The sequence below is a fragment of the Euprymna scolopes genome, chromosome 43, assembly GCF_053919585.1.
Source record: "Euprymna scolopes isolate OS-2025 chromosome 43, ASM5391958v1, whole genome shotgun sequence".
Taxonomy (NCBI): domain Eukaryota; kingdom Metazoa; phylum Mollusca; class Cephalopoda; order Sepiida; family Sepiolidae; genus Euprymna; species Euprymna scolopes.
The window spans coordinates 52,822,532-52,835,031 of NC_136524.1; the positions used below are offsets into that span (position 1 = coordinate 52,822,532).

The 12,500-nt window shown below is 29.9% G+C and overlaps 1 protein-coding gene across 3 annotated transcripts in view; it reads right to left on the bottom strand.

Annotated features, from left to right (window-relative positions):
* LOC145268348 (calcium uptake protein 3, mitochondrial-like) overlaps positions 1 to 12,500 on the bottom strand; it is a 1,295,034-nt gene that overhangs the window by 969,627 nt on the left and 312,907 nt on the right. For all 3 annotated transcript variants that reach the window (XM_080123864.1, XM_080123865.1, XM_080123863.1), the window contains exon 2: positions 2,091 to 2,217. In XM_080123864.1, coding sequence (XP_079979990.1) covers positions 2,091 to 2,217 — 127 coding nt within the window. The remainder of the gene's footprint in view (positions 1 to 2,090; positions 2,218 to 12,500) is intronic.

Consider the following 12,500-nt stretch of genomic DNA (forward strand, 5'->3'; position numbering starts at 1 on the left):
ATAATATATCCTATACATATATATATATATATCATATACATATAATATATCATATATATATTATATATATATATATATGATATATATGATATATATGATATATAATATATATAATGTATATTTTGTTGCAATTTAAAAACATTATCTTTCATCTAGCAATTAATGATATAGATATAAAATTTTCAATAATTTTGTTTAAAAAGTGCAACAGAATGTACATTGAATGAAAAAATGACCTTGGATGTATTTTATGTAATTTAAATTAAATTTTTATAACTTAGTTTGTAAAATTTATAAAAGTGCACTTAGAAGATAAATAAATTTCAAATTGAATCTTGTACCTTTATTTTAAAAACCTATAGTAAAAAAATTTTGTTTAACAATTTTCATGCCTTGGATGAAATGCTTTTCTAACTTGTAATTCATAGTGCTGTTGTCATCTCGGTTGCATCTGTAAAAAATGCCCCTCCATAGATAATAGACACCTTACACACTGTTAAAATAAAATCACCACACATCCACACTATACCCCAACTTTAACCCTAAAACATATACTACATCCATTTAAGACTATGATAAAGACTCTATACACCTTTCTGCATTACACTATATATAATACGCTCCTCCTTTATTTAGAATTCGACCCCCCCCATAATATTATCTATAAATTTATTTGATCTATTTTGTTCTGAATGAATCCAACGCTAGACGCTGCATCCCCACTATGTTACCTTGCATCTTCTCTACTCTTCTGATGAGAAGCATTAGGCTTCGAAATGCCTTGGCATAAAGAGTCCCTTCTATCCCCCAACTAATCGATTGTATTCCCTTATTGAATAAATGAACCAATCTATATCCACTAATATATAGTTATATAACTCAATTTCCCAGTCCTATATATATATATATATATATATATATATATATATATTGTTTACTTATTACTGTATATATTATCTATTTATAATTAATAGTTCCCATATCATTAAATTCTATAGTAGGTTTACTCAGTAAAAAATTCAGAAACTTAATACAATAGTTTGCATTATTTAAAGTAATCACTTATGAGGAACGCTTAAATATATTGCCAATTTTTATGCATTGCTCACCGGGCATATTGGCTAACAGCTTTTGCAATCAGATTCAGTACCACAATCATCATAATGAAGCCCCTACTCCCCTACTGCATTTGTGAAGTGGGAGACCTCCTCCTATCAAAATGATGGTATTGGTACTCGCATAGACTACTCCTCGTTTCTTTCAAACGGATCCAATATGACGCAGCAAAAACGATTTCTCGTTATGTTGATTAGTTTCACTCAATATGTACTTGAACTTCAACTATGAAATGATACTATTCTAGATTCCATCCAGTTTTCTGGCGTTTGGGTCGTAGATCACCATATCTCGTATACTGCCTGTTATTTGTAATTGCAAAATTATCCTCTCAGGGTATAGTCAGCTGCAACATAATTCCAATATAACTTGATTCTTCCTTGTTACTATAGCGAAATTCGAAAATTGAAATATTGCATTTCAAGTGAAACCAATACTATCTACTGAATGATGAATGAACATATCCAAAATTTATGTAAAAAAACAAAAAAACAAACGATTAAGTATAAAATTAATTATTAATGAAAATAGTTTTCGAAGACAATTAGTGAAAATTGAGTTAAAAAAAAAAAAAAAAGAAACTGGAGAGTTCTAATTGTAACAAAAACTGAGGTAAATATTTCCTGAAAACTCAAAATCTTTGGCCAATTTAACAAAATTAAATTTTTGCTAATTATTTTCGAAAACTGTTTTCATTAACAATTAATTTTCTATCTTATCGTTTGTCATAATTTTTGGATATTTTCATTAATTTGATACCATATCAATAGATACCATTGGTTTCAGTTGAAATTCAATATTTCATTTTTTTTTTTAAATTTCGATACAATAATGAAAAACCCATAATTGAAATAAAATAATTTTGTGTTTATTCTTCAAAAACAATTCTTTTTCAAGCTTTTGTAAGCAGTTTCTTAATTTTTGAAAATTTATAAATAATTATTTATAATTTAAAACGAAACATGTTTACTTACATCTAGGAGCTTCTTCAAGAACAGATTCCAGAAAGTCTTGTGGTGTCATATACAGTTGACCGTCATACTCAACGGAAGCAAATGCTCGGAATCTTGATTCTCGGATGCTGATATGCCGGTCATCAGGCTGCATGAATTAAAAAATATATTTTTTTTTTTAAATAAGAAAGAAAAAATAGTCTTTGTTAAAAGTAAATGTGTTAAAATGGAAGATTAAAAAAAAAAAAAAGAAAAAAAAAAGATAATTTCTTTTAAAAGCTAAACCAGGAATTCTTAAAACGCATCCATTTAATCTGTGCAAAAGATGACAATTCCAGGATGATAGAAATGGTTTTACAAAGTTAACCATTCACATTTGTTTTGATGATTTCAAAACGAACAGTCCAACCGAAATTGAGAGTTCATATTAAAAGCTATTTTTCATAAAGCTAACAACGAAAATTTTTAAACAATTTATAAGAGTTATGAAAAACACAAAATCACCATGCTGGTTATAAAAAGAGAAAAATACATTTTAAAAAGAATATAGTAACCATGATTAATTTATATATATACTAGCAAGCCACTCAGCATTGCCCGGTCGTAAAATACACTTAAATATGATATTTTGATTAATGCAGATTTCTATTTATATTGGACCCAATATATAGTAATAATTTAAAAAGTTAAATAAATAAATAAAAAAAAAGACTTGTGCGCCACCACTCAGAATTGAAACCAAAACGTTGACCTGATGATTTACTTTTGCCTTTGATGTTAATACCTGAGCTATGAAGACACGTTTGCTACAAGGCTAAAAATTAAAACATGAACGAATAGCTATTGCTCAGTGTACCGATCATAAAAAAAACTGTCTGTGCATTGAAAAAAAAATGGAAAATTGAAAAATGACAGAACAGCAAACAAAAGATGAAGACAAAATTATGAAGAAAACAAAAAAGACAGCGTGTCCCTTAAAATTCCGTGAGAAATTGTGTGTAACTTTTGTGTAGAAGAAGATAAAAAGGTGGAAAAAAAAAGACGATCAATAGGGTGTCTGATAAGCATCCCAGCACGAGATTCTGATAAGTGTTGCATGCCAATTAGATTGACACAATCTTGTTTTGTTTGTAACCGTTTGAAAACTACCAGAAACCATTATTCCCTTAATCCAAGAAACGCGAGCAGACAGAAAATGAAATTGAATGGATCTTTCGATAGGAGCATCTATTATTTCATTAACTGGAAATGATTAAAGTAATGTACAATCCACGACCCAAATACAGACAGTGACATAGTAAAATTTGTAGACAATGTCAAGAACTTCCCGGTTACGAGTGGGAGAGTGAAAGTAGAAAATAATCAGAGAGAAAAGGTTTTGCTACCTCCGGTAACTAAGTCGTAGTTTGTATTGTAACACTCCTAGGGATTAATATAAGATCTTAAGGATGAATGCGACTGCGGTTATGTGCAATAAGATAGTGGCTAGTAGTCTAATCATAATGAATTCATATGTAGCATCTGCAGTTGCAAACCTATAACACTTTTCCACCTGAGGGGAAAAATTGCGCCTATTTTATTATGTATAGAGATATTAATAGTATTGCAGCAAATCAGGTCAAATCAATATGGTACATCTCATCAAATTTGTTTCATTGAGAAAATATTAAATAAATAGAAAGATATTCTTTCAGAATGATGAATGGAGATTATCTATCTGTATATACAAGCAAAAATGTTTGTGCATATGTGTGTGCGTTTTCGTGTATGTCTGAGAAAGGCCTTCTCGAGGGTGTAACTTCTTAAAACTTTTTATATCACATCTAAATCATAATATGTACGAGTTAACAACGGGGGTCGCCTGTCTATTTAATTCGCCCGACTTTCAAAAGATAAATATTCCACATTCGGATCGCCGCATGTTGCTTTCACTTTTCAGTATAAAAAACAGCGAAACTGGATTCGAACTGAATGTAAACGTCACCGTCAACTATCCTGCAGTAAAACGATTTGATCTCAATAAAAACTGCAGAATAACGTAATGTTTGACATTCACATTTTAACCGCTCTTACATTGATTGTCGCTGTAGCGCAGGTGTTCAGGCTCAGCCTATGAGCCTCAAGGCTCCAAGTTCGAGCCGACCTGTCACCAAGGCCCCTTATTTTTTTTCCATTTTTAAAATCACTGTTTTTTATCGTTTTTTTTATATTTAAACAGGATTAAGTTTCATGTTTGTTCTTCTTTACCCCCCCCCTCCAACGAACACACCTACAAGCACCCAGGCAACGCCGGGTACCCCCCGCTAGTATGTATATATATATATATATGTATATATATATATATATTATTATTTAACATCGAATGTATTAACTTAAATCATTACAAGTTGTTTCAATAGACGAGATAAAGATTTTTCATCTATAATCATCAGATGAAAAATCTTTATACTGTCTATGTAAACAACTTGTAATGATTTAAGTTAGTACACTCGAGGTTGAAATAACAAAAAACAACATTTAACTCTTTTTATCCTTGTTTTTTTTTTTTAGCCAAATATTTATATATATATATATATATATATATATATTTTAAACCAAATATTTATATATATATATATATATATATATATTTTAAACCAAATATTTATATATATATATATATTTTAAACCAAATATTTATATATATATATTTTTTAAACCAAATATTCATATATATATATTTTTTTTTTAACCAAATATTTATATATATTTTTTCAAACCAAATATTTATATATATATATATTTTTTTTTTAACCAAATATTTATATATATTTTTTTTTAACCAAATATTTATATATATTTTTTTTTAACCAAATATTTATATATATTTTTTTTTAACCAAATATTTATATATATTTTTTTTTAACCAAATATTTATATATATTTTTTTTTAAACCAAATATTTATATATATATATATATATATATATATATATATATATATATTAGTATTGGAACAATTAAATTAATAAGATCTCCTTTTTTTCTTTTTTTTTTTTGTGTGTGCGTGGGGGTGGGGCCTTATTTTTTCTTCCAGACAATTATAAAGAAACAAACACAGATGTATTTATTTATCAGAAGATTGTTTATATATAACAAAACTAGAGACACAGAACTTCTGGGATTTCTGGGTCCAATTTAATTATTTTATTTATAAATCATGGCAAAGTAAATAATCAAGAGGTCACTTACTCCTATTTCCTTAGTAAACTCTTTAGAATGCTTACACTTATCTTAGCACCTACTTGATAAAATTAAATGCTCAGAGTTCAGTTAAATTAAAAGTTTTAAGCCTGCTTATGACCAGTTTTATTCTTAATTTTTCTGGGGGGTGGGTGATCTGGTCTCCTGTGGTCTCGTATGGTCATCTTTTTAAATGATTATCTGTTTGATTGCATTATTTTATTTGTTTTTTGCCATAAGTGAAAAACACAGATAAAAATCTCATAATGATTTTATCAAAATCTTAGCTAAAATAGATACAAGATGAATATTTAGAAATTTATAAAATTATAAAAAAGAAATTATATCTACTTTTTAAAAATTACCCTCCCTTCGGTGAGATTCTACTTTTTTTTAGGCAATTATGTGTGAGCACACTGAAAAAGAAAGTAAATAATTATTATAAAATTTTGGGTGGGACGAGTTAGTTGCATATATAAATTTAGCATGAAATGATCCCCTATTTTTGGGCCATTCTAACTTTTATGGCAGTTAATCAAATGTTTTACCACTAACCTTAAGTCCCACCGGCAAAGTCATAAAACTAGTTATCCTTCAGACTTAAAAAAGTCATGTTTTGTGTGACTATTCACAATGGCAGATTTTCTGCTAAGTTTTGATCAAAAACATTAACATGACTAAACAAACACTATTGACTACATTCTTAAAACGCTGTCTGGTCCGAAAGAGCGATCATTTTCCGTTAACTTTATATGCAAAACCGACTTTTTGTTGTTTCCTTTCTCCCCCCCCCTCCACAGATCGTTTATACGTAATCACCTGAAAAATAAAGAATCATATTTTTATTTTCTGGTGGATTAGCATAGGTCGTAGAATTCCAATGAGAACTTTATTTCTTTCAAAACAGAAAGTTATAATTGCGATTTGGCAAAAATTTAAAAAAAAAAAAATTAAAAAAATAAAATAAATAAAAAAGGAAACCAAAATATAATAATTTGTTCAATATAATCACCTAATTCACTGTAATCTAAAAAAAAAAAGTAGAATCTTATGGGGGGGGCGCTAAAGACCTGAATCTACACATTATTATTATTATTATTATTATTAGTAGTAGTAGTAGTAGTAGTAGTAGTAGTAGTAGTAGTTATATATTATGTTTTTCTTTTTGCAGTGAAACAAATCCATCAAATCTTAATTAGGATAAGAAATATGAACATTCTTTGACAGAAAAATCAAAGAATAGTTCACCTTCCCAAAATTCCCAAGTTAAGAATGGTTTTCTAAACAATAACATTATTATTTAGAAGATTATTTCAACATGAGAAGAACGATTTTGTAAACTATTTTCTATTCTACACTATCTTCTTAATTTGCATACAAATCCTCGACTATTTTCCATCATGAAAAAAAAAATGTAAATAACATTAAGAACGAACCTTGCAAACCAGCTTTGTTTTAAAAGAAATAGAAATCTTTATTGCTTATAATTCTCAATCAATTACAAGGAAAACATTTGAGAAAAATATTTACAAAGATTTACTCATGTAATATACGCCCCTCACCACATCCCAAACGGAGGGGGTGGGAGTTTACAATAATAAAAAAAAAATGTTTCAAGCAGTAACTCTCTAATCGAATATTGAGAAAGTTTTTTAAAAAATTGGAATCGGAATTGGTACTTGTATCGGAATTGGGAATTTAGATTAGAATCTATAATTGTATCGGAATTAGGAAAAATTTTGGAATTGTTCCAGTGGCTTAATATGCCAGCCAATATGTTGGAAGTTTGAATAAAAAGGTATAATCTGATCTTCAGTAGGAGTTCAAAATTATTATACAACTTCTCCATCTGAATTTATTTCATGTAATATATAGAATATGGATAAAACAACCCACTCTTTCTTCATCAGCTATGTGATGACTATTACTTAACTGATCACAGGTGTTATTCAAACCATTTCCTTTCTCCTAAACTAGTTGGCATACGAACGCTTAAGGATCCAGTCTACCCTACTGTTTTAATTATAGCCAACTTCTATCTTTGAAATTGGCGTGGTAGGCCAGAGGGACTTTGAACATTGCATCGCATGCTCAACGTCTATGCTTGTAACGATTGCAAAGTGGTCAAAAGAAGATACACAAAAGTATTTTATAGTGTTTGTTCAAATAACAAAATGAAATTCCTACAAGCCCCCAAATTTACAAAGGGTAGTAAAAATAGTATAATGGTCACAATCCGTGAAGTTTACAAAGTAGGTCAGATGGAGTCTATGAAAATGGCAAATAATTCTGGTTAGATGGTCTGTGACAAACACGAAATGATGAGTGAGCACTTGTCTTGGCCTAGTTATTCGTGCTGCCGTTTTTGCATAAGTTAAAAATGTACTAGAGGTGAGAGGGTCTCTGGTTTCAAACTGTTTTCTTACTGGTATGAACGGTGATGTTCACCAGCCCAACCACTGAGATGGAACTTTAGGAAAGATACATATAGTCCCAAATGTGTCCTGATCATATCGAATATCCACGTATGCACTTTAAATTACATAAGGATAGGAGACCAGAACATTTTCACATTTTGTTTTATTTGGTTGACAAGAAAGGGAATAAAGTGTTTATTTTAGAAAAAAAAAAAGAGAGGAATCCAAAGTTTTTCTTTTTGTTGTTCTTGACCTTACATTTATGAGGCTTGCAAGATGCATATTTTTAAGAAAATACCTTATATTCTTTTTTGCCAATTAAACAACAAAGTTTGTTTTAAATAATATTTTTCTTCTACATAAAGTATAGCCAGGCAAAGTAATCTATTATATAAAAAGCAGTCATCTATGTGTGCGTGTGAGTATGTCCAACTGAAAATTAAACAAAAAAATAACAAAAAAAGAAACTCAAACAGTCACAAAGCTGATATACAATTGGCCGCTGCTACCAAGGCTCAATAATATCTAGAAGTTAAGAAACCAACAGATATTCATTATGTTGGGATCAACTGAGTTAGGCTCTCTTAGGGGTGAGGTCGGTTTTTCTGTCATTTCCAATGTTACCTATAATATAAATCTATCTTATCTGTTTAAATGTATGTATGTATGTCTGTATATCTACCTAAAACTTGATAGAGGTGACGGATTTTCATGTGATTCAAAACATTCATTCCTTCACCCTCAACTGGGCACTTTTCTACAGTTTTGCGAGCCATTTTTGCAAGTCATCGTATTGGTTGGATTGACTTTGCCTAATTTTAACGTTCCGAACTGCCGGTCGCATCATGAAGTACGGGTAGGACGTCAGGTTTTCTTTCACTTTCTTTTTTGCCTTTGAATCACAGGTTCGAACTTGCCTGCCTACTACCACTTTATTTTATTCTAATTTTTTTTTTTTTTTTTCTCAACACACCTCCAAACACCTGGGCAATGCCGGGCACCCAAGTTAGTCTGTTATGAGAAAAAAAAAAATGGATAAATGACTTACATGATCATTACTATTTTCAATAATGTCTGTGTGAATAGGAAAGAGATTGGGGAGAGGAATGTGGAAAAACAAGGAAAGGGTTAGGGTTAGGGGTAGGAAACAAGGAAAGGGGAAAAAGATAGAAAGATGGATTGTGAGATATAGATACAAATTTTAATATAAAAATGTCCAAAACACTTTTAACCCGTTCTACTTTTTTTTTTTTTTTTATGAAACTGGGCAATGCTGGGTAGCCCTGCTAGTCATATTTAAATGCTAAATAGCACTTCTCATGCAAAATATATACTGAATTCTGTTTCCTCAGATATTTATTGTGAACATTGGGTCATGTTCTTAAAAATGATATTTTAAAACAATTTTTGCTGTATAATACTTAAGCTGCCTTAATATTTCATTTATGCTTCAGATGATGGGAGACAGTAAACTTTTTTTTTTTCCTATTAGAAAAGTACGCCTCCCACCACGTACAACTGGAAGACCTTTTAATAAAGGATATTTTTACAGATGCACGGTTATGTATTTATAATCCAATCCTGTTCCAAATATGAATTCTAAGCTTAATTTCGTATATAAAAACTGTTTGGCTATTTCTAAGTGCACTGTGGCTGTGAACACAAGTGTCTCTAATAAATTATTATATGAACTTGGAGCAGAGAAACTTAGTAATTTGTAAAATAAATTTTATATTATTTATTCTGTTTCACAGTTGTCACAGTGAAATTATCCGTCAAGACACACATCTTAATAAATAATGCTAGCATTAGGTCCAAGGTTCATGCTGTGGGGTTGAGGTGTCACTGATATATAGTCACACTGATGAGTCTAAACAAGAAAGAAACAGACAGGCCTTGATTTATTTATATATGTATGTATGTGTATATATATATATATATATATACATTTTTTTTTTTTTTTTTTTTTTTTTTTGCATTTTACCGTCTTTGGATATTTTACCCTTCACCAGAATATCCATATATATATATAAAATAAAAGTTACAATTAAATTTACCAAAATGATCCAAGATGGTAAAACTAAAGTATATTATAAATATTAAAGAATTAATATTTATACAGTAATCTCAACCTGATGTAAAAAGATAATAAAACCAAATAGGAGATAGAGATTATAACACCAGACTATCCATTCACGTATAATCACCTTTTTATTCACCATATTCCCTCTGTTTCACTTTTTGTTATCAAGTAAGATCTTTGACTTGCTTGTAGTTTCATCAAATACTTTTGTATGCAAAATCCGATCCCACATTTTGCTAAATCCTACCCTCTGATGAGAAGGAAAGTATTTCTCCGAAACTCTGAAGATTAAGAACTATCCATGTATTTAGTGCTTCCTTTTCAAATTAAATAATAAATTTTTCAAAGTTTTTTAACATGTTTTATTAACTACTTGCTCTTATATTTATATATGTGTGTGTGTGTGTGTGTGTTTATATATATATCTGTATATATATATGTGTGTGTGTGTGTGTGCGTGTTTATATATATCTGTATATATATATGTGTGTGTGTATGTGTGTGTGTGTATATTTGAGGTTGCTATTTTTTAAAAGTAGGGTAACCAGTGAAATATAACGAGGTCATTACAAGAGTGCTCAATACGGAGGTAGAGCAAGTTACATTTTAAATATGTCTTTACATAAGCAGTAATTTGTTGCTACACAGTCATGAGCATATTTCGGTCTTCTAGTATTTAGTAACTAGAAATCTTTTCAGGCAACAACGCTTACTTTTGAAAACGGAATTCTAAACGAATTCTTAAATATATATGTATATATATATATATATATATATATATTTGGTGTAATAAAATGTAAATAAACATCCACATTAAAACCAGGTCATCTCCGATGACAAGGAAATTAAAAAATGCTCACTAAAACAACAAAGACACAAGTGCACAAACTTACTGTCTACATTAAACGGGTGTGTAAATAAACAGAAATCTGATAGACTGACAATGAAAATATGAAGCAACATCGATTCCATGCGTAGCCTGACGATTCCTCACTAGAATTAGAAGCAGGAAATATCTAGATATTTCCCCAATACCCCTGGTCTTGGTGGAGAGGGGAGGGACTAAAACTTGCTGCTATGGTTTTAAATGATCTGAAATAACAGCAAAGAAAGACTTGCTTAGATTTTCATACATGTTATATCTCGCAGCTTTGGTTTTCATACATAAAGTAAATTTCACAGTGTTTAAGGATTATTTGGTACTAGAGATATTCATAATCGTACACCATTTCCAAAAGGATGAGATGTAACATATGAGATATATTTGGAATCAAGTCTCCCCTTGCTATTATTTCAGATCATTTAAAACCATAACAGCAAATTTTAATCTATCCTCCATCAAGGCCAGATGTTTTGGGGAAACATAAAATATTTGGTAATTCATATGCAAAACTAGGAAAACAAATTATTATATCTTTTGGCCTTTGATCTCTTGCCAGCCGAATTTTTGGCCAAAAAAAACGATTTATGTAAACTTTCAAATATGTAGACTAAAAATTGGCTGAGAAATCTAATTTTTTTAACTTTTCACCCCAATTTTAACACCTTAAAATGTATTGTTTTGGGCTCAAATACAATTATAAAAGTAGATCCTTGTAAAAGTAACCTACATTTAAAATTTCAAGTGCTTAAACCAAAAATTTGCAGAGGGATTAGGTAGAGTTCTCCAAGGAAAAATCGTTGACCTTTGACATCTTAAAAGCCAAATTTCTGGCGAAAAGAAATTAAAAAGATTTTCCCAACTCTCAAAAGCTCTTATGCAAAATCTCGAGTCTCGAGATCGAAACTAGGTAAGTTATTTGGTAGGAATGGGTACGCAGACACCCAGACACACATTTTCACATTATATTCATGTATAGACATATATATATAAGCTCCACACTATATTGCGTATTGGGCTTTTCAAATTCGGTTGAGATTACATTTTTTATATATAAGTAATGTTATTTATATTACTTTCAAGTTTACCATTGCGTATATCAGGTAAACACTGCATCCCTTTATTTTTATAAACATGTATATATATATATATACGTCTGATATGTTTTTTATATTTCACTAGCAAAAGTACCCGTCGTTGATTGGGTTCAAAAGCAACCTAAAGAAAATGGACTCTGATTTATGAAAGTATGATAGTTTATGAAAAGAAAGGGTTGTAAAGAGATAGCTTCGAATTTGGGGTATCAAAACCAAAGCAAAATATGATGAAAGTAAACATAAAATAGATAAACCCCATAATTTATTATGCCATACCTGTTCACACTGAAACACTTATCACAATATTCTGTCGATCTATATTAAAAAATCTTGTTAAACTTTGTGACATATTTCCATTCTAGGGAGGTCAGGTGCGAACGTACACTCCATAATTTTATTATACCATGTTTCTTCAAACCCAAACATAATTATCAAAGTATACTTACGCCGACTGATATGAAAAGTCTTTGTTAAAGTTTGTGCCTATTTCCATTCCATGGAGGCAAGACGCGAATGCAGACCCCACAATTTTATTATACCATCCCTATTTAAGTTAGAACATACTAATCAAATGATTTTTATGTACATCTATATCAAAAAACCTTACAAACGTTTTTTTTTATTTTTTATTTTCTTATTTCCATACTTTCTGGACCAGGCGTGAACGCAGACCTCACAATTTAAAAGAAACACAGTTCTGCAAGATAAAGCAAACCCATTCCTGTGTCTCGAT